Raw genomic sequence first — 23,039 nt, forward strand, 5'->3', positions numbered from 1 at the left:
TCCATAGGGTGGATAATTTGTCTAAAAATTTCAGTGTATTGAAAGAACAAGAAAAGCGGTTTAAAGTTATGGAAGCCCAGGTAAGTAATATTTTTACAGACATTTATACCAGCTTTAGGATTTCACCATGTTTCTCTCATTTAATGGTGGTTTGGCAGACCCTATATTTAGGGATAAAGGGAAGGAGGAATAGATCAGTATTATGATTTCACTTTCCTTATTTTTTTCTCTTTGGTGATATACAGACATAAAGAAACATTTCTGACCTCTGGTAGAAAGGAGAAACAGAAATACAGCATTTCTTGTTCTCTTTGGCAGTCTACTTGAGAAGTGTTAATTTCCTTAATTAAGAATCCTTCTAAAAGGAAACATTACATCTCCCCTCCTCCTCCATTCTTTTCCTTCACCCCACTTTTCCTTTCTTTAAAACTGACAACTTTGAAAATACAGGTATTCTGCCTGATGTGACCTAGATTAATCTTCTTGGACATCAGTTTCTCTAATTTTCTTAAATACCAGATACCAAAGGGAAGTGTCTAACATACAAACATGAAACGTAAATAATAGCAGGAAACCCTGTCTTGAGATTTTGATGACAAACCTTTGAAATATGAAAATTTTTTAAACAGTCTGAAAATGCTCAGCATTACCGTATGCTATGCAGCACAACTGTTATTGTTTTCTTTGTCCCTAGAACTCTCCAGTGTAATTCTGGTCTTGCTGAAAGTTTCTCATCTTACTATTCCCATTGCAGTTTCCCTTCCCTTTCTTATCCATTTTATGGTTTCCTGAAAAATGCCATGCTATTCAATGAACAATGTTGACATCAAACACAGGTCTACAGGAACACACAAGAAATACTTTAATAAGTTTGTGCCAGCTTGAGATAATCCAATATACTCACAAAAAAGGAAAGGAATTTAATAGCAATCTTCCTCCAAGACAATTCAATTATTTCTTAAAAAAAAAAGTAAAAAAACCTGTGCTACCTCTGATGCTGTTTCAGCCTGCTGCCTAGACTGCCCTCCTGCAAATTTAAGAATGTATAAAGTACTAAAACAATTTTCTGACATAGAAATACTACCTATTTTGTAGATTTCCTACTGTACAGCTGTTATCTCCTCAATGGCAGAGGTTTTAATGAAAACTAACCTCTTGTGCAACCAACAAGCTCCACACTATACACGTAAGTATTGAAAACAATAACAGAAAGGCTAATTACTACAGCTGAACAACTGAGTTAAAAAAAAGCCAAGGGGAAAAAAAATTTTGGAAAAGAACCACACAATAAGGTGCAAAGGAGTATACCTAGAAGTAATGGGAATATAAATGAGGAACAGAATATCCATATTTCAGAATGAAATATACTTGGCAAAGGTAATTTTTTCAAAGGTTTGTGGAAAGGAATCTCACTTGACATGAGTTAGAATCACCTCACCCAACTTTAAGCATGTAACTAAGTATCTATTTGCTAAGGTTTCCTGAGAAGATTGTCTCTTGGGGGTTTCTTGAGTCAATGAGATAGTACTGGTATTACCAAAAAATTTAATATGGATAACAACAGTCACTGTATAAAAATATATATATATAAATGGAACAAGCTTCCTACTTTGTTTTAATCAACACAGCTCTTCTGCCTTCAGAGCTGCAACTTGTCCTGTGTCCTAGGGCTCCACTGTTTAGAGTGGAGCAAAAAAAAACTGGAAGCAAAACCAGACTATTTCTCAGCCACCGCAGGATAGCCAACACAAAGAAAGGGTTTGGATTGTCTTCTTAATGATCTATTTCAGTGTCTGCCTATTTCTATCAGTTACACAAAAAGCTGTCCAAAAACCATTAACTTAACATATATTTACTATATGGGAAAAGACGCAGCTGGAAACTCAGCATAGTCCAAGACCTCTGATCACTCAGACTGGAACCAACTTCAGACTTGACTTAATTCTGTTAGATGCTTAAAAAACACATATGTAAATTCCTTCATTATCAACATTCCAGTAAGAAAAAACATCCTGTGATATCTTCCTCAGACATTTTAATACTGTAACTCCATAAAAATCAGAAACTTAAATTGCTGAAAAATAAAGAAACCTATTTTTATCAGTAGCTGAGAAAATACAAAATAGTAGAATCTATGGTATCTTTTTACTTTGTATTTTTTTCAAAATTTCAATGTTTCTTAAGCAATTGTTATTATGTGTCCTTTGTCCTAAAGGATTTTAAACAAACACATGGCTCTTACAATCCTAGTAGGTGTGATGAACACAGAAGTGCCTTTGCCAGAAAGCAGTGAAAGAGAAGAGCATGCAGATCAGTTCGAGACCAACATCACATACATCGATAATTAAATTTTATTCTCATTTCTTCAGATTAAACCTTTTGCCCGGCTGAACCGTATAAGTACAAACCTAATCTCATGAAGGCCTATGACCCAGCTCTCAAAGCCTTTCTGCCAAGCCCTATCTATGTTTGACACTACAGAGGATTTCTTGGTCTTCCTCCTTAAATTTCTTGGGCTTTTTTCCCTCCTGCACCTGTATCACTTGGTCCTTTCTCCAAAACTCCATTCTGTAAATTGCACTAAAAGCTTTCTCCTCCAAGATGACTCATACCTTCTAAATACTATCTGCCTTCTGTTCTCCAAATACCGTATCCTCAATCAAACATTATCATTGCTATTTCCACATTTCTCTATTGAAGGGTGACCATATACGCCCTAAAACCCAAGCCACTTCCTTGGCCAAGAAAGCAATCTCATATTTCTGAGTTGCTTAGAAAGGAAATCAAGAAATAGTTTCCACAGGAAAGGGCCTGGGGTACGGAACTATTACAACCCATACAGTCCCTGGAGTTCTTAAAACCCTTAAATGATTGCACTCACTGTCTTCTCTTCCCATGCTGGCTTCTGTATTCCTTTGTTGGCATTCCTGAGTGAGGGCTCCTCACTCATTCCCAGCAGCTCACAGTTTCCAAACACAAAGAAGGTGACTGTCTGGCAGTCAGACCCCTGCAGCCTCTGCTACTCGCTTTTTTGTTTTAACGCCAGATCATTGCTGCTGTCAGCTTGCTGCTGCTCAAGGAGACTTTGCCATTGTGCATCACACAACATGGAACACCACATCTACACCTATGTGGTTTTCTGATTTCATTTTACTTTTATCTCTCAAAGTTTGGGGGCAAAAAAAAAAATCACAGATTTTAAAGCAAGAATGTGTAGCAAGAACTTTCCTACAAACTAGGAATTTTTACTGTATTTTTTTTCTGTACTTAAACTGGCATGTACTTTTTTAGCATACAAAAGTTGGCTGGCTTTATTAGAATTTTGTATGAAAAAAGATATCAATAAAACAAATATTACTACTGTCCTTTAAAAGGAAATTTATTTGGAACAGAAAGAGCATCAGAAGTGGGAAGTATTGGGTTCTGGTCTTTCTTAAACTGGTAAGCTTCAACTGAACTTAATTTCCTCATGCATTTCCTCACTGTATCTATGCAACATAAATGTAGGTTGCTCAAAAGTTTTCTCTGTTACCAGAAACATAAAAAAAAATAAATCTCAGATCTGACAAAAATACCTTTCCTACATGAGACTTTTATCAACAGATATTCATCTTGTTATGAGGTCTTCATAAAATAGGCATTTGTCCAGTTTATTCAGCTGTGCCCCAGACCACAGCGATCCCACTAACAGCGATGGAATTTTGGTACTGTCTTACCTGTTCTTCACCCTAGGCAAGAAGTTATAAAACCAGTAAGTTTGTACTCAGCTACATTTTTAATTAGGAAATAATGCATATCTTACAACGAGGATGACCTGCTCTTGGCAGCAGCTTCCATCCTGAAATGGCTACTACTTTATTTGTGATTAGCACGTTGATCAGCCACTGGGAACTGAAATATATTCATTTGGGACTGTTGTTGTGTCCCACTCACATGCACTGGAACAACCGATGTATTTAGCAATGACACATTACTTAATGTGCAAACTGTACACTCACAAGAAAATACATTCCGCTTTTAAAATTAAATGGTGAACTTCAAAAGATGGAGCAGTATTATTCATTTTACATTGTTTTCAGCTTCTGCCGCCAAATAATACAATCGTTCAATCACAACTATCCAAATGACCTGGTTAATTCAGAACACTGGCAAAAAAAAGTCAGTCCAAACTAACCAGAACTAATTTGAGTTTCAAATCACATAATCTTTCAAAGAATTTAATTCTTCAGCCTTATTTATAAAGTTTATTAACATTCTGTGTGAAAAACTACTATACTTGACATCTGTTGCAACGTGATTCATCCTATGAACTTATAATCTATATACTGTAAAATGACTGAAAATGTTAAAAATGTGAATTTCAGAATCTAAAATAAAAGCCCTGAGGGAGAAATTACGAGCTTAGAGTAACCTTCTAGAAGATTTTCTGGACAATTCTCAAAGCAAATAAACCAAGTATTTATTAAAACTCCTATAGCTGCATTAATAAGCATGGGTCAGAGAGATGAAGAAATCAAGCTCGAACTCAAAGTTTATTGAACCCCAAAGAACAAAAAGTATCCAGATATCGTATAAACAACTCATTCCCACCAAATCCACACACAGAATCAATGTGGAAACAGTATCACCTGGAAAGGACATACAAATGTACAGGCCAAGCATCACATCACGTCATAACAAAGAGAGGAAAAGCTGCTGACCAACTTAACTAAAGCTGTTGCGAGTTCCGATCTACACTCGAAGGGGCGAGATTTTGCTAAAGCCATCCCGAGTGCACCTTCACCTGGGTGTATCCAGGATGGAAACATTATGGTTTTTAAAATCGTCATCATGTAACACTAAATAAGGTAAATATTAAGCCAACCTTAAAATAATATTGATTTTGCCAGTTCCCTCCTGGGCCCTCCACACTCATAATTGGACTGTCTTAAAGGCAAAGAGAGAAGAATGTATTTAAAAAAATAGAGGTTTTCCTCTGTTTTTTTGAAGGAATCACATCTAAGGGAACACAAGATTTTATTTTCATTTAAAAATCTCTGTGTAATAAGCCCACCATCTTTGTTCCAGGATTCTACAGGATTTGGGAACAGCTCTAAATTTGGGGGTTAGTAGGAAGCCTTGCAGCTTTTTAGCCAACACATCTCTTTCTTTGGTGCTCAGGGCTAATTCAGCTCCAGATGAAGCCCTGAGGAGCTGCTCAAGCAAAAAAACCACACTTTATTCTCACCTGCTAGGGTGCAACTATCCTGTTACAAGACTTCCCATGAAAAAAAAGTTTGAATTGTATTTTAGGTAGCTTAACTTCAACAATATAAAATGTTCTTGGTGGCTATGATGCAAACTGTTAAGACAAAAAGTTAACACATGGCTTCCGGACCACAAAAAAAAAAAGAGTCAGAGAAAAATCCAAACATATCCAAAGACAATATAAGTCCTTGGACGTCTCCAATGTGCTCCATCCTTCAGGACTCTTCCTCCTCCCCTTCATCATCTACTTTAGGTCGGAAATTTTTCCTATTCTTCTTCTTACTACAATGAAATCCAACTGTTTCCACCAATGGCTCTTCACTTTCACAACTAAACCTTGTGCTAAGCTTACCTTCTGTATTCAGGTACCCAGCCATCATGCACTCCTCCTCCTCAGCTGCCTTTCCACTTCCACTACCTAAGTGCCCCAGCTCTACCTTATCCTCCTCCTTCAAGTCATCAGTCTTCTTAAGAGATTTTCCTTTCAGATCTGTTTTCATGTGTTTCTTACCATCCTCTCCTGATGATGTTTTCTTTTCCAGTCCATCAACACCCCTTTTTATTGGTTTACTGAAGACAATCCTCCCAGCTCCACAGCTGGAAGAGTCCTGGTTGAAGTATGGGGTGTAGCTGTCTTGGGTAGCTGAGCTTTGTTCCTCCCCTCTTCTCTTCAAACCCTCTAGAAATTCCATGGCCACTGCCCTGTTAGTCTTGTCTGTAGACTCTGAAACTCCATCTAGGCTGTATTTGGTCCAGCGCTCTGGGTGTGCCACATAGTCAGGCACTGCAGGACAGGTTTTGCGAGCCTGCACTGGTTTGGCTTGCTTTCCCAGCCTTTCTGGAATCATGTTACTTGAAACTGTGGTTGGAGGCAATGGACGTTTAAACCTCCCATCAACAACATTATCTTCTGGCAGTGAGGGCACAGACAGCTTGGCTGCCTCTTCCAGGCAATCAAAAATGCTCTGGCTTCGGAGAGAGAATGTAGAACTCATGCCCTTCAGATGAAATGGCTGGACAGGAGATCTATGACTGCTGCTTGAAGAGTCAGGGGACTCCTCTGATCTGTAATCTCCTTCATCTACAGATGGCTCCTTAGGAGATATTGTATCAACTTCTGCTTCATCCACTAACCCCAAATCATCAGAATCTGAATCGCTGAGTGACACTGTGTCTGAGGGCAGAGCTCCTTCATAGTCTGTGGCACCACTAGCCACTATCCCCAGAAAGGGTTCACCTGCATCCTGATCTCCCATCTTTGAGTTGTTGATCCACTGAGGTCTTTGATGTAGGCCTAAGAACAGCTGCAAATGAAGTTTCCCAAATGCCCAGAGAATTTAATGCCTAAAATACAAAACAGCATAAAAAGTTAACTGTTAAATGAGAACCAAGCATGAGACTACCATTCCGTGCCATGCTTAGTACTTTCTACTGCAATATCACAGGCAGCCGTACTTCATGGATTCCTAAGCAATTTTGCTTGAGAAAAAACTATTTAAGGAATGAATGTGCATTAAAATTAAACACACAAGACTCAGTACAAGAATATGAAGAAATGAAAAATAGCATTGCATATCAAATTTCATTAAAAGTTAGAGTAGGTCCAGTAACTAAAAGATGAGTATAAAGTTTCTAAGCAAATCTGAACACCCCATAACTGTCTTGCACATCTTCCAAGAGACAGCAATGACCTCTCCAAATTACGCCTGCATTTATGATACTGTATAAATCCACAGAAACACATCCTAATCTCTCACACTTCCCTTTGGTTATTATGATCCTTTACTGCATTAGCCACTTTACCTCCTGTCCCAATAATCATCATGTTCTGTCTGTATGTAACAAAGTAGGACTCAGAACTGCAGCTAAATGGTTAGTTTATTACCTACAATGTTACAATTCTAAGTCCAGGATATAAGCTTAATTCTAAACCGACATTAATACTCTATAAGGGTTTGTGATGGATGAAGTGATGTTGACATCGGTGGGGGGACTTGGACCAGCTGAAAGGGAGCTCCAACCATGGTTTGCTCCACTTACTCTCTTACGGTCCATTCACATGTGGTCTGGAGCAATAATGTGGGGTGGCAGTCGTCCCAGATCTTCACCACTCATCAGTGGTGCAGCCAATAAGGGATGCAGCAGGTTGTTTCAGCCTGGCCTTGCTGGTGCAGCCCCTACCAACGTGTAGGGATCTGAAAATTCCAGGGTTATACACCAAGTTATTTCTAACACACAAAACTTATTCTGTATCAATAAGCCATAACATATATTGATTTCAATTCATAAATCTTATTAATACCTCTGTTTTCAGGATCACTTCCGGTTCTTTGTTCTATGGGTATGATGTTACGTTAGTGTAACTCTGCTATATGTGCCTGCTTGCTCTGATATGTGGGAGGGTGACCATGGACCAGTCTGGTCTTCCTGATATGCAACAAGTGGTGGAGGCGTAACAGCTGCAGTTATTTTTCCCCACTTATCCTTGCTGCACACATAGGCTTGGACATGACTATCAGTACGGAGTGACCACCAGACCTTCATCTTGCTACCCTCCATCCCATGGGTGAGAAAGGCAGTAGCCATCTTCAGCAACTCAAAGGGGAGTAATATGTCACTGTATTAAAGGACACTCTCACCAATGGAGGTCAGTGGCAGAGAAGCCACAAAAATATCAGGGCTGCAGTTTCAGGATTGCTTTAAAGTGACATAAAGTATAAGTTCCATTCCTTCCTTGGGTTTAAGCTCTTTTGTCATTACTACATTCCAGGAATCAGAAAAGGAGCCAGGTCAAGACATCAATCCCTCTAGATTAAGAAAACTAATCATACATGCCATGCTTGTGCGTGGAAACATGGGGAGGGTGCAACCAATGGTCTGCAAGAGCTGGCCCTTCAGTCAATGAAAGACAATGTGATTTGGAGCCTGACAACCAGCAGCAGCTGGAATACCCAATTTGCTCTGCCACCTGCTTGAAGGGAACCTGTAGAACTGAGGCAGCTGATGATCATGCTACCATTTGCGAGGCAACCAGAAAGACAGTTGGCAATCACTTACTTTAGCTCGCAAAAAGGTGACTTACAAAAACAGTTCTGATATATTACTATTATAGAATAAGCTCAACTACCTAATTATAGGTTATTCCGAAACGATGCAATAAACAGACGTGGTGAATCTGTTAGTCACTCACTTTCTCTTGAGACTGAAACAGCTTCCCCTCCTGAGGGTCAGTTAAAGCCACCAAAGATCTCAGCAATTTCACCCTAGAAAACAAACATTTCCATCAAGATACTGGAAATGTAGTTTTAAAATGAGTTTTAAAAATAATTCCTTCCCCTTGAATCATCCAAAGCTGCAGAACTGAGTTCTAAATCTGACACAAATTCATGTTAGTATAAAAGTCTGCAGATATTCCTGGATTTTTGGCAAAAGAACAACCACATAGCCTAATAAGGCAAGCACCAAAATATTTACTCATCCTCCACATTCACATTGCCAACTTTATTCTGTAGATTTTTTTTAAAAAAGCAAACACTGTAATGTGCAGCAAGCCCTTACTAAATGAACAGAATTAAATGCAGCTGAGAAAATATAAAAAGTCATGCATTGAATGCAAGTACTAAATGCTGCAAAAGAGACCATGAGTTCTGTTTTCAAAAAAGGGTCATATTCACAGTTAGGGCCAGATTTTCATCAGGCATTAAAACAGAGAAACTTCTGAAGAATTTCTTCAGAACAGGCCAAGTGCTATGTGTTCCACGTAAAGTCTGGCTGTCTTTGACAAAAGGAATCTAATAAATGCTTTTGAAAACACTGCCCTCAGTGTAACCCCTAAATGGAAAATAATCACCTGAAAATCATACAACTTTCTGCTTAGTTTTATAACACATGGAAGTAATGACTACAAGCCAAGAGGCATTGAAGCACATAACTGACTACCAAAACAGTTGTTTTCAGATGGCAGAATAAGTGCTTATCACAGGTTGTGAATCAGGGTATCTCATGTCTGAGGGCAGCTACACAGAAAGAAAAAATGTTCATAGAATCATAGAATGCTTTTGTTTCAAAGGGACCTTTACAGGTCCCCTAGTCCAAGCTCTCTGCAGAAGCAAGCACATCTTTAACTAGATCAATGTGCCCAGAGCCCCACCCAGCCTGCCCATGAATGCTTCCTAAGATGTTTTAGCCTTGACAGTATTAGTAGGCAAACATACTGACCCTTACAGCACACCACAGAGACTCACAAGTTTGTTACGGTGATGTTATCACAGCATAACTCTGATAGGATGTTGTCTCTCTGGATGGGAAGGACCCCACTGGACTCTTCCATCCTGCCTTACTCAAACAGGCTGTGTGTCTTTCTGCAGCCTGTGAGGAAAACAGAGACCCCAGTCACTTCAAACCACAGCCATGAGTCCACTCACATCACAGAGACAGCGCTGCGGCAAAGCCTGCCAGCAATCCCCTGCCAACCACCGTGCAGTCCTTCGGGATGGCGCCCACAGGCCTGCTCGCCCTGGGGCCCAGCTCACAGCCCCAGAGAGCTCTCCAGGCCGGGAGGGGGAGCCTGTGGCAGGGCCTTGCCCAGCCCCACAGGGGCAGCCCCAGCCCCCCGCCCTCCCGGGCCCAGCTCCCTTTCCCGGGACGCACTCCCGTTGGGTACCACTCCCATTCCCGCCTCGCAGGCCCCCGCACCGCCGGGGGCTGCCGCCCTCCTCCAGCCCCCACACCTCCTCCTGGCGACACAGGGTCACCCCTCCCGCTCAGCGCCACACACAGAGGCCACCGGCCCTCCGCCACCTCCGGTACACGGCGGGGAAGCAGGAAAGCGCCCCGCCGCGCCACGGGCCCCGCGCCTCCTCCTTCCCGGCAGCCCCCGCGCGGGGTGCGCTGGGACATCGAGTCCTCGCCTGGCTCTGCAGGGCGGCAATGCGCGGCAGCTGGACTACAACTCCCAAATGCAGAGAGGTGAGGTGAGGGCTGGAACAGGCGTGTCGCGCCGCTTTGCATCCTGGGAGTTGTAGGCGCCCACTGTCCCCTCCGGCTTGGGGCGTGGTGAGAAGCACGGTCCCGCCGCGGAGCCCTCCGCCACGATGGGGGTGGCGCCCTGCCGCCTTGGTACGAGAGGCAGTTACCCTTACGAAAAGTGGAATATTTTTTATTTAAGCTAAAGCAGAGTTAAAGTTACACCTAAGTAATTGTATTTTTTGAAAGTTGGACATAATGTCCCTCTGACAGGGTGTTTTCTTTAAAACTGTGAGAAACACTTATTTACTGGTAAAACAGTGAAAGGACAAAGTCTTCGAAGCAAAGGCAATAATAGTTATATTCCACAATTCAGCATCACCCTTCTAAATACGGCATCCCACCTTACAAAAGCAGTAGGCCTATATACTCGTTTTAGACAAAGAACCGTGTAAGTCCTCAAAGAATTTATTTATTTTTTTTAGGTTATCCAACCACGTCTGGAGACCCCCTTCAGATTATCTCTTGACCTAAGACAACTACATCCTACAAGACAATTAAGCATATCAATAAATTCTTGCAACTCTAAGAGAGTGTTTATTCTTTCAGGTTATTCATCCATGTCTGGAGATTGTCTGCACATTATCTCTTGATACAAGACAGATTCATATGACAATACAATTAAACACATAAACCAGCTGCAGCAAAACTTATCAATTAATTCTCACAAGTGAATTAATCCCTGGAGGTGTTCAAGGCCAGGTTGGATGAGGTCTTGGGCAGCCTGATCTAGTGGGATGTCCCTGCCCATGGCAGGGGGGTTGGAACTAGATGACCTTTAAGGCCCCTTCCAACCCAAACTGTTCTATGATTCTATGATTCTAAGTGTTTTTCCAGACACTCATTCTTTGAGGATGATAACATCTTGTGTTCAGTGTGATCTGTGCTGAACAGACGTGTCTTCTTCTGTGATCACCTCTGTTTGCAGTCTTTCCCCATCCCAAATGCACTCAGGCAGAGCTGGCTCCAAAGCTCCAAATTAGCAAGAGATTTGACTGCTGTGAAGTTTATAATAACATTCGAATTAGACCTTGGAAAGTAGTAGAAAGTGCATAAGATTTCTGGGGAAGTTTATACACACGCACATAAGTGGGAAATCCATGCTGTCCCAGCTCTTGTCTTGCTGCACAGATCACTACCCCGTTTTGCCCAGCCCCGATAAAGGATGCTTGCTTTCTAAAACTCCAGAACGAATCTTAGAGAGCATTTGCCAGCATTTTTGGTGTCCCGTGTGCGGGGCTGAGTGGAGCGAGGCTGCCCGGTGCTGGGAGGGTCCGTCAGGTGCTGCTTCCTGAGCGTTCTGGAACTGTTCTGGCCAGTGGGGCTGCTTTCCTCATCAGGAAAGCAGGATTTGGCTGCAAGGAGCACTTCAGAGGAAGCGTCTGGGTTTTGTTTAGTTTTGTTTTGAACTTGTACGTCTTTATTTTCTAACCAGAAAACCACAAGTCACTTGGGGCATAAAACCACTGTCCATCCAAAAAAAAAAAAGTTTCCATTTTCTGTCTCAGAAGAAGATTTTTTTGTGTATGTGTCAAGTGTAATTCTGTTTGAAAAAGTTTTCCTGGTGTTGGCTAAAGATGCCTTGATTTCCTCCCCTCCCCCTTCTTTCAGTGAAAACTTTACATTCGCAGTGGCAATACATCTTCCGAGTGGCTTCAATATTTTGTGTATTTACCCTATGTTAAGGAAAGAAAAAAGGCAATGTTTGCAACTGATGGGTTGCACCAGCCTGTGAGCCTGCAGTCTGCAAGGATCACCTCTACCCCTTCCACAGGCTCAGGCTCTCTCACTGCCTTGCATGGCCCTGGCCCTTCATCGTTAAACTGAATTAATGTCTGCAAAGGTTCTGAGATTCTAAAGGTCATGCCTTTGCCGCTTCAGATCACCACACTCTAAGGGATTTCCTATTGGGCTTGAGTATAAGCAAAGCTCATCTTTTGCATTGTTTTGCAACAAAAGAAGAAATTACCATGTAGCCCCATTTTCTCTGATTTTAGTGGTACTTCAATTTTCTCTCTATGGCATCCCAACTCTGCTGCATCACTGGCTGCTTTGTCGATGGCTGCGATAGAGGTAGGGCTGTACTTACTACCAAGGAGAATTCCCTGGATCCCTTCACACAGGGCCTCACTGTGAGTCACCCACAATATAAACTGCAGCCACTTCATTTGCATTGTCAGTTTTTAAATATATACTTTTGCCTGCTGGAGTGTTGCTGACTACAGTAATTTATGAGACAAGAGCTGTGTTTGGAATACATCTGGCAGCAATGATGAAGTTAGTGCAAAACGTCTTCCATCTGGCCAGAGTCCTGCTGTAGTTTTAAAGCAACAGCTCTAGAGGACTTTCTCCATTTAGTGCTCCTATTTTTTTTAAATGTATGCACGTAGGGTATTACAGTCACAGGCATTCTAATGGGTTCCCAGCTGTAAGGAAGAAGAAAAGAAAGCATGAGCCTTCTGGTAGGCGAGCAGGAACAGATAGGAGAAGGGTAGTAAACAGGCAAAGGGAGCCAAGAGTGAACCATGGGTGAAGGCTACCAGTGCTGTGTAACACAGTCTAGGGTGCTGGGGACACACCAGGAGCGAGCCTCTGAAGGTAGTAAGGGACAAGGAAGAAAAGGATGTGGAGCGAGCAGTGGCATGTCCCATGTTCGTAAGTCTGGAGACAAGCAGGGTGTGCCAAGGATGGGTACAAACAATGGCGCTCTTTTGTTTTAAACCCTGCTTAAGTGCTGGATTAGCAGCTCAGATGGGCAGAAGAGGGCAATGCCACCTCTGTTGCTGGTGGATGTCGGTGCCTTCAGAGACAAATCCCATTCCGCCATTTCCAGAGGCTACAAATTCTTGGAGTTGGCCTGGCTGCTGTGTATGATGATGACCAAGGTCACCCTCGGAAGCTGACTGTACTCTTTTTCTCCTTTCTGTCTTTTTGCAGAAGATTTAGTATTGCACACTGTGGAGGACTGGAGATGAGCTGCTGTTTCCCCAGTGTGAAGAACAAGACAGTTTGCAGCAGTGGATCTGCTGGCGTGTTGGAATTTTTACTATTGCTTGGCGACAGCTGAAATAAAAATAATGAGTCAGACTCTGAAGATGAACAGATGGTGAAGTGTTTACCCCTCACCAGCATGAACTAAAGTGGCTTGAAAGGGGGTGAGGGGATGGAAGGCAGATCAAGCTGCAGCAAGGGACATCATCCAAGCAAGCAGGCTGCATCCCATACATGGGCTCTGAGGGGCTGGCTCCTTCACAGAGACAGCCCTGTGTATCTTCAGGAAACCAGCATGTCCCTGCATGTGGGGGTGGTGTGTACGAATGCATACCAGTCTCAGCCCCATTACGGGGTTCTGGATGCTCCTTTGTTGCAAACAAATCTCGTTTGGCCCCATCCAGTTTCGGTTTCTGCTGCTCACCGGCAGGCTACTGCTGCTTCCACACTGAGAGCCCGGAGTAGGTATCTGGCAGAGACCTCTCCTCGTGGCTATAGGAAAGCATCAGGCAATTCCCTAGCAAACACCCAGATCTTGCAGGCCAGACAGAGTAATTGGATGCGTTTTCACCATCTCCTGTATCAGGCAAGAGTACGGAAGTTAATCTGCTGTGGCCATATGCAGCTGATGCCAGAGCTCTTGAGGAGAGGTGGGAAAGGAAAGAAATGTTTTCCTGAAGGCAAAATACAAAAACACAGTAGTAACAACTGCATGCTTCTCTGCTGGGAGAAGGCAGTCACACCAAGCCAGAACAGGTACAAGCTGAAGAAAATAACTCAGGCTGCCCTCTCCCACTTGCTGGAAGGCCTACAAATGGCTTTGAAATCCCCTGCAGCATGACTTCCCAGGACTCATTCCTTGACAGTGCATCTCTTCTATGCCAAGCTTTGTTTACCTGTTTAACTTTGCACCTTCGTTTGGTCCTGGCTGACCTGGTAGCAGGTTTGACTTATTGTAGTGTTGTTTAGCCGTGTTGATGCTTTCCCTCCTAAGGCCACTGCATAAAAATAGTTCCTGTGGAGTGAGCTTTAATGCAGAGGGGATATAAGGGTCTTTATCAACCTGATTCTTCACAATGTTATTGTCAGCTTGGAGAGGACTTGCAGGGAGAACCTGCAACTCCTTTTCTGTTAGAAATACTGCATGTGTGAGAAGGAGGTGAAGTCATTTAAGAGTAAAATTTATACCACACAATTATTTGAAATTTTAAAAGAAACAAAAACAGTTGGGGGGGTGTCTCTGTTCATTTCAATTTAGTTACAGAATATTTGTATGAAAAAAAACCCAACAAACAAACCCCTTCTCCTTATTCTTGCTTCCTTTTATTCCTTTCCAGTCATTGGCCCCAGTGTGCCTGATACTACCAGCAGCAGCAAAGGGCTGAAAGAGGTCGCTGGAGCTAGCTGAGGGCCTTGAAGTTGACATGAAGGAAAAAATGAAACTCACAAAATCCTAAAACTCCCCAAACTTATTCTTAGAATGTGACCTGTAGGATCTTCATTAACCAACACAATTTTGTAGCCAACATAGGGCTTGGCATTTAACCCCGTAACTCTTGCCGCAGGAAATCGTACCAGTTTACTTGCAGCCAGCAGGCAGGGCGTTGTGCGTGTGCTGTCTGTCTGGCTGAACACCAACACCTCTTCAATACTCAGCAAAGCTGTGTTCTAACACGAAGGAATGCCCTAGTAAAGCGGGGCCAAGAAACACCATTTTTAGAAAGAAAAAAAAAGTGATTAAATTCTAATTAGAAATGTTACTTGCAGCTACCGGTAAGCGAGCTGAACCACCTAAACCCAGTAGAGAAATGCCTTGTGGTCTACATTGGCATGCTTGGCTGCAAAGTTTATGTACTCTCATGTATCAGCAAGTGTGAAAAAAAATGTGGGTTTCAGTTATGCAGCAGTTTTAGCTGCTGGGAGATGTTTTCTGTTTGCCCCTGGTCCCTGGGCTCTGAAGTGAAAACATCAGGCTGCCTGCGTCAGACAAGCCGCCAGAGATTGGCTGAAGTGCTCACACTGGAACAGTGTGAAACAGTGCGTCTTTGCTTCTGCGCCCTCCTGCTTAGGTTATGCCCAGTGCAAGGTAATCTGATGCTCCCCAGGCTGAAACTGAGAGGAGTGGTCAAACAAAAATACACAGATTAACGTCACACCTCTAGTTCAACTGCACAGTGCGGTACCTATGGGATTTAGGATTCCCAGCCTGTGACTATATCACTTAATCTGGAACTGGGCAGGAAGTTAATTGTTTGCCTCTCCCTTCCAGCACCCACTGATGGCAGATGTTGCCTCACTGGAGGCTGTATTTCCACACTTGCCTCCTCTCCACTGCAGTCACAGCCTCTCAGCCCTACCAGTAAATAAGATTGTTGAAGTATTCCCCCTTTTTTTTTTCTCCCCGAACAGTCTCCTCTGTTGTCAGCAGCTTGCCCTGGAGCTGAAACTCCCTCCTCCCTTCTAACTGAAACGGTCACGCTGCCATACCCAGCAAAGGAAACAGCAGTTCAGAGCAGGAATGTGAGCACAGCCACTATCAAACTCATCCTTCAACACCAAGCCTGGCAAGCGGATCTGGCAGGTAGAGGGAACTTTCCTCTAAGGAAACCTCAACCATAAACAGCTCTCATAAACATGGGAGAGCTGGCAGTTTTTCCTCTCCTCCTGTGGGAATGTTGCAAATCTTGGTTACAGTTTCTACAACCTCTTATTACCGAATGGACATAAGCAATTTATACCTGTTAGTTCCAGCTGCCTTAGTAGGAAACAATTACGCACATTGCTACTTACAACTCAAACAGCCCAGAAAAGGCTTACCAGAGCTTGCCAAAGTAAAAAACATCTCCAAAAATATCTCTTCAGAAACAGTCTACAGTCTGGGAGGGTGGAAGAAAAGAATCTCACTGGAAAAAATCCTAACTTGGTCTAGTTTAGAAAACTTGACACTTGTATTTTCATTTTGTGAAAAGTCTCATTTCACAGTCCTATTCCTAGGAATCAGAAGTCCACAGTCTCCAGTGACTTTCCAAGTCCTCCAGACCTCTGGAGAAAAATGTTTAAGAGAAGCGTAAGCCAGGGTTGTTGTGGAAATATGAGAAGAAGTGGGCTGCAACTGTTCCACCCACCCCTTTCCCTCAGTGGTTTATCCATGTGGCCTCACATGATCCTACATGACAGGACTGCCATTTTCCAAGAATAACCCACGTCTTCACTTAACAGCACCTTAAAGGTGCCTGGTTTGCCCAGTTCTCTCCCAGTATCTCAGCCCAAGCATCATGCACAACTCATTTGTTTTGAGCCCATCAGTGTTAATACTCAGGCCTGTGCTGCAAACAGAGGGGACTGCGTTTAGCCAGGAAGGTTTAAGATCCCAGCTATGTTTCCAGCCTGAGGTCCCAAGACACACACCCTGGATGCCAAATATGCACTGTGCTCTGCCAGTTTGTTTCCACTATCATTTCTCCCCCTGTTGAACACTGAGTCTGACAGTAACTCACATCAGCTTAATCCTAGCTCCACAGAGGCTGGAATAATGTTATTCCCATCTGGAGAAACAACACAGCGTCGCAATACTAATGTTTTAAGGCATGAAGGAAAGAGCATCACATTCATGAGAAACCACCTAGCGGGTCAGCTAAGGACTTCTGCTTGAATATAAGAAAAAGACAAGCCTGTTCCCTTGGACGACATGGCAGAAATCTGTACATGATGGAAAGAAACAAGATCTGACAACACATCATTAAAAATCCACTAACGAGGGCTTTTGCTTTGTTTCTTTTTTTATTGTTTTTAAATAGTACTTTTTTTACTTTCCAGAAGTCATTATGTTCAACTTCATTAACATTCAGGTAAACAAGTGAAAGAACAACAGATGGGCATGATCTTGTAGCATGGACACAGCCACTGGAAACAGGGCTGGCCTTTCTTTGCAGCAGATGAGTATCGCTCTCCCTCACCTGGCATTCCGTCTGTACCAGCATAGGACACGGCTGGCAGCCATCATGGGACATTCCTGCTTGAAATGCAGCCAGAATTCCAAGAAAGGGCAGAGAAAGGCAGGCAGTTGTGGGATCACAGCGCTTGGCCTCCTCCAGCAGGGCTCTTCCCCTGATGGTGTGGAGGGGCAGGCAGTGGCAGCAACGGTGGTGTTACCAGACCATCCACACAAATCAGACCAGCCCCTGATCAAATGGCAACAGAGGGCATTTTGGGCCATTTTCAAACAGTTTAGGAGAAAACCCTTGAGTATGCACAGTACTGCCAGTGCAGCCCCCCGAATTTCAGCAGTCACCCAGTTTTGCAATTAACATTAGCTCTCCCACAGCTGTGCCCCCCTTCACTTGAGGAGAGAAACAACTGCAGCAACCACAGTTGCCAGCGAGCTACCTTTTTGCCTTCCCTAAGCACCGCTCTGGATGCGTCCCCAGCCTGCCTGCAGGCCCCCCTCTCAGAGGCTGGAAAACCCCATGCTGTTGAAGCCTGGTTCACAAAGCATCCTGGTGTTAAGGTTAACTGGTTGTAAAACTGCAGTGGTTCATCACACTACGCACACTATGAGAAATGTTTATTAAACTGATTTCTGTTTCATTTCTTTAAAAAAAAACAAAAGAGGCAGAAAGAAGTTAAACACACTGATTTGTGGCATGCTCCACAGTATGAAAAAATCCCAAGCATTCAGTTAAGCTGTCAGCAGCTCTGTTTGACCTTTCAATGTGGTCTTTGAAGTTAGACCTGAACAGTTGACTTCCCTCTTCCCCACCAGCCTCTCTCCTCCCCGCTACCTCAGCTTACAGCCATTTTCTCAGCTGTCACTGGCTCCAGGAGGATGCTTCCCTGGAAAGGGAGAGATTTGTATTTACAGTCCACAATTTCATCCTTTGTTTTTTGAGGGTGCAGAGTGGAGCAGGATGGCGCACACTGCACATAGAAATGCACAGGTACACAGGGGAGCGTCTGAGGGGTCCTTCCTAGTGTTTTTTTCTCCTTCACCTCAGCTAGCTTTGGAACTGACCAACTGGCAGAACAGCCCTGTCACTTTTGGATCCTGAGTGCTTGCAACAGGATGAGTCTCCTCAGCCTTTCACAGCTCCCTCTCTGGTTTATCACACACAGGTCTAGCTTCACAGAAGGCCAGACTAGAGGACATGTGGAGTGGGTGTTTTTTTCTGTGAGGGTTTCTCAGCTACTTCTTCGTTCTTTAGCGTGACAATTCCTCTCCGTCCCTTTTCTCCCAGTGCTGACAACTCCTGCTACAGCTGATGACCATGCCAACCAACTTGGGGACTCTCAGCTAGTAACTCTAAAGAAAGCATTACCCTCTCCCCGCAGAATTCCTCCTGCCCCCTCCCATGACCTCCTCAGTTCCTGGTTGCTCCCCTCCTCTACAGCACCTTTCCTGCAGCAGCTGCAGGGACAGGAGGTGGTCCATGGAGCTGCTGCTGGAGCTCCCCTGTGACAAGCCACCTCTGAAACGAGCCAGAGAGTAAATGGCAGCCCATGTGTGATGTGGTCAGAGCAAACATCCTGCTCTTCTTCCTCCCACAGCTGTCAGACTCCCTCTCCAAGCACCACTTTCTCCCAACAGGTCCTGCATGGGGAAACCCAGACCCCCAAAGCCACTATGTCCAAGGACACACCTGAACTGCATTGAGACCCAGTCCATCCTCAAACAGAGCTCCAGCTACTTACACAGCATCAACTGAATACTGAACAATATAAAAAAAAAGTATAAGAAAACAGAATTGAAATGCTTAATGGCATATTTATACACATTTATCAACAGTCAACAAAAAAGGCGGCAAGTTACACATCCATTCTGTATGCTAACAATCCCGATGCACATATATGTAAACACACGTGCTTGGTTGATGCATATACATATAGCCACATAACAAAGTAGATGACCTGAAGGAGCTACGCTGGGGAGCAGGGGAAGGGGTTGCCTACTGCAAAACCTCATCTCATTCTTGACATGCACAATGTGGACATTCAGGGCAGTGTTGCTTTAAGGCTGTTTCTAAGGCTGAATCTTTTCTTGTCCAACCCTTTGATCCAAAGTTCTGTTGAAGCACATCCTCCTCTTACCCAGCACAATGTGAGATATATATATATATATATTTAACTATATACTTTTTAAAGGTCCTATATACTAAAAGGCAGGATGAAAAAAGGGGGGAGTGGAAGAGGTGAAAAGGGTCCAAACAGATCAATTTGCCCCAGTGCAGGAATTTCTTATCCCATGGTGGCAAAGACCACAGCAACCACACGCAGTGGACAAGGTATGAGTTTAAAACAATCATGGGTCTCCCTTCCTATCCAGTCTGGAGTTCTTCATTGCAACAAAGGGGGAGAGCAAAATACTTGAAGAAACTGAATTATTCCTGAATTAGGGAAGGTAATCACTAGGTTCAACTCCTCCCCTTACCTGCTTCAAAGGGGCAAAAAGCTGAGATACACAATCATTTCCATCTCAAGTACCCATATGGCTAAGGAAAAAGGCTTTGCTTAAAAATATATATCCATAGAACTATACATATAGATCAATCTTTTTAGAGATACTCTGATTTTATCACATAGCTCCTGGGTCACTCTCCCCTTCTATGTACACGGTAACTGAGTGGCATACAACAACAGAAGCAACATACATCAAACTGGCAATCAAAGCTTATCAGGTCACAAGAAAGTGTTTCAACCCATGTGATCTAAAATCCTGAATGCCCTTCCTCTGATAAGATGATCTCCTGCCATTGATGTAACTGGAAGTGGAAGGTCTTAAAAATGAACTTTTTTTCCCCCCCCAAAAAAAAAATCAGGTTGTGACAATTTCCCAGCAATGTTACAGTGTGTGACAATATGTTATAAGTCAGGAAAATTTCATTAAACAAAACTGTGATGCAAAGATGAAATTTTAAACATGTATGCATATGGTTGGGAAGCCCCAAGCATCATCCTGCAACACATAAATGCAGGGTTTCTAAAGTTAAGAACTTCTTTTTTTTTTTTTAAAGTTTTCTATGAGTCTATGATTCTTTTTTGCAATATCATTTGTATGCAAGCATTAGCTTAACAGTGGAAACTTATTAGTACAGAAGTAAACTCTCCCAAAAGTAGATGTCTATAAAGAAACATTGAAGGAGGTTTAAGAAGTGACTTAATTTTCACTTTGCTATACTCGACAAACTGGGACTAAAATTCACCCCCAGCCACTGACGCTTTAATGCAGCAAATCAATGGGAATGAGCCACTTTAGAAAGTTACAGTCCCAACAAAGAAACCACAAAACGAAAATGCCAGAACTCTTCAGAGAGTAAAAAAAAAAATAAAGCATGACTTCTGTTAAGGATTGATCTAGTGATGCAAACAGGTCGGAGAGGAAAATTGTGCCAGCGTTTCCCCTGGGACATATCATACCCAGGCGACTAGGGCTGTTTCCTCTCCTCCTTCCCCAGCTTTGGACAGTCAGCCAGGCTTCCCAATGGACAGCCTGGAAACATCAGGGAGCTGGGTTGATGGTAGGAAAAAAGATGAGTACAAATGAACAAAAAAGCTAAATCCTGCTTCAGCACCCAATTATGTCTATTAAAAAAAAAAGCCTGTGATGAAAAAGAGAGCAAGAAACAAGGCAAAGTTTTCTGATAACAGGCTGCAGCCTTCTCCTCTGTACATCTTCCACCATTATTTCTGAGTTACAAGGGGTGGGGAAGGGGGAGGAAGGGCTCAATCTCCTGCTACAGCAACTTTCCCCATCACACAAAACTGATGTGTAACTAACTCAGCCACAAGGGTACAGGAAAGTTTTATTTGTTAAAAAAAAGTACTTCAAAATAAAAATGATAAGTACTGTATGGTAATATTGGAAGTATTTATATACACAGTTTTCTTTGTCTTTTGTTGAAATGTCTCCTGGTCACTTGGTGGCACTTGGGGTTCCCTCCAGAGCCGTCCACCCTGCTCCTCCCTTCCCCTTCCCAGCTCTCACGGCTCAGTAGACAGAGCTGTTCCTTATGCCACAGCACAGCACCATGCTCAGGATCATTTCAAAGATCTGCGGGGAAACACAAGGCCACCAGTGACACACCCTCCTGTATGGTTCATGAGCTCCCCCAAGTCCTGAGGTTCCCTGCTTCGTGTAAACACTCTCACACCAGAGATAAGGGCAGAGATGCTATGTCTTTGCTGCTATTTTTACTAGGAGTTGGCCAGTTCGAGACATGATATTCTCCCCTCTCTTTCTGGCAGCAGCAGTGGTACATTGCAAGCCTCCCAGCTGCCAGCTACGCAGCACGTGCTTCGACATCCCCATGGCACTAGCACTCAGCCTTTGTGCAGGCACTGTATTACCAGCCCATGCCACCCACCACTCACTGGGGAGAAAATCCACCAGAGCAAAGAAAGCAACCCCGTTCCCACTGCAGTCCCCAGTGACAAAACACAGTGGCCTGAGAAACAAGCAGTTTTGGAGACAGTGAGAAGACTTGAAAGTGTTCTGCCCTTTTGGGTGGGGTTGCAGGTGCTCCTGCTCTACTGTGCATCCCAGGTGCCTGCCCTAACATTCCTACCCCCAGGGTGATGACAAAGCCCTTGCTGTCGCCACATCCCAGAGCAGCGGGGGTTCAGAGAGCTGGAGCTGCACACACAGCCACAGGGGCATCTGGAGAAGAGGCATAGATCCAGCCCAGCTGGAACAGGACCAGGGCACCTCAAGACAGCTTTTTCCCACTCTACAACAGCAGGACACTGTGCAGTCACACTTACCATGATCACAGCAACCACGATGGCAGCGATGCCGATCAGGTACAGCTTCCCGGAGAACAGCTCGTCAATTTTTTTGTGGCAGTTTGAGAACTGAAGCAGAGAAGCATGCCAGTCAGACAGCCTGCTTTCCTCTTGCCTGCCCTCAGTACCCAGAAAGGCAGGCCTGCTTTTCCCCAGTCCTGCTCAGATTCCTGGGTCCTGGCTCTAGGATTTCTCACCAGGCTTCACCCCTCCATGCTTGCCAGCCCCCTCCAGCAGGAACAGCAGAGGAAACGCCGCCAGGAACCTCCCACATCCACCTACGCCACCCCCAAACAAACAAAATCTCCACCCTTCACTTAATTCCCAATAAATCCCCAAATTTCCCTGGCAGACAAGTTTCCTTGCAGGATCTCCACTGAGTGAAGAGGAGCCATGCCTACCTCTACAATGTTTTTCAGGAGGGAGTCCTTCTTTGGGCAGAGGTCATCTCTCCAGAGGGGAGTGAAAGTTCCTATTGCATTATCAGGACCACAGCAGTCCAGCTACACAGAGAGAGAAGGGAAAAAAAACACAATTAAAAAAAAAAACATTAGCAGACAGCAAACACTCATGCAGCGCTCCCCCCACTGTTAAGCATCCTTGAAGACATCCAAGACTGAGGAGGGATCTTGGAGGAGGAAACAAAGGAGGGGAAATAACTCTCCAAATGAATTTTTTTTCTTTCCATGCAATGCAGCTGCTCCCTACAGTAGTCTCAAACAGGTCTGGCATTGGTATCCTGGAGGACAGTGAACCCAACTGTCTCCAGATATTTTGTTTCCTTCTGAGCAGAGGAAGAATCAGGATTAGTTCCTCAGGGCAACATTTTTCTTCCATTGAATTTTATTTAATTTGGGGTGCTGAGGTAAATGAAAAGTAATTTAATTACAGCTCAGACCAGACTTTCCAGCACAGTGTGAAGGACAGAATATTGAAGAGGGCGCAGCTTTGTTTCTTGACATGTAAGATCAAACTTTACAGGCTAAGACCTGCACGTAGCA

At 43.6% G+C, this 23,039-nt stretch overlaps 3 protein-coding genes across 9 annotated transcripts in view; 1 reads left to right on the top strand and 2 right to left on the bottom strand.

The window, feature by feature from the left end:
* TRPM5 (transient receptor potential cation channel subfamily M member 5) overlaps positions 1-5,014 on the top strand; it is a 44,837-nt gene extending 39,823 nt beyond the window's left edge. The window contains 3 exon segments of the mRNA XM_054067689.1: positions 8-80; positions 1,096-1,186; positions 2,251-5,014. Coding sequence (XP_053923664.1) covers positions 8-80; positions 1,096-1,186; positions 2,251-2,348 — 262 coding nt within the window. The 3' untranslated portion in view covers positions 2,349-5,014.
* Positions 4,514-10,133, bottom strand: TSSC4 (tumor suppressing subtransferable candidate 4). Of its 7 annotated transcripts, none has more exons than XM_054067694.1 (5): positions 9,978-10,133; positions 9,492-9,615; positions 8,438-8,510; positions 7,288-7,442; positions 4,514-6,591 (listed from the first exon to the last, which is right to left on the bottom strand). In XM_054067694.1, exon 5 carries the CDS (start codon positions 6,501-6,503, stop codon positions 5,463-5,465), a length of 1,041 nt encoding a protein of 346 aa, XP_053923669.1. In that variant the 5' UTR covers positions 6,504-6,591; positions 7,288-7,442; positions 8,438-8,510; positions 9,492-9,615; positions 9,978-10,133; the 3' UTR covers positions 4,514-5,462. The 7 variants fall into 7 exon arrangements, with proteins under 7 accessions (XP_053923669.1, XP_053923670.1, XP_053923671.1 ...); XM_054067695.1 differs by having other exon boundaries at positions 9,466-9,615; XM_054067696.1 differs by lacking the exon at positions 7,288-7,442.
* A 6,891-nt stretch (positions 10,134-17,024) lies between these two features.
* CD81 (CD81 molecule) overlaps positions 17,025-23,039 on the bottom strand; it is a 36,559-nt gene continuing 30,544 nt past the window's right edge. The window contains exons 6-8 of the mRNA XM_009571841.2: positions 22,440-22,541; positions 22,018-22,107; positions 17,025-21,307 (exon numbers count right to left, since the gene is read on the bottom strand). Of these exons, the coding sequence (XP_009570136.1) occupies positions 21,245-21,307; positions 22,018-22,107; positions 22,440-22,541 (255 nt within the window). The 3' untranslated portion in view covers positions 17,025-21,244. The remainder of the gene's footprint in view (positions 21,308-22,017; positions 22,108-22,439; positions 22,542-23,039) is intronic.

This window comes from Cuculus canorus, chromosome 5 (assembly GCF_017976375.1).
Source record: "Cuculus canorus isolate bCucCan1 chromosome 5, bCucCan1.pri, whole genome shotgun sequence".
Classification (NCBI taxonomy): Eukaryota; Metazoa; Chordata; class Aves; order Cuculiformes; family Cuculidae; genus Cuculus; species Cuculus canorus.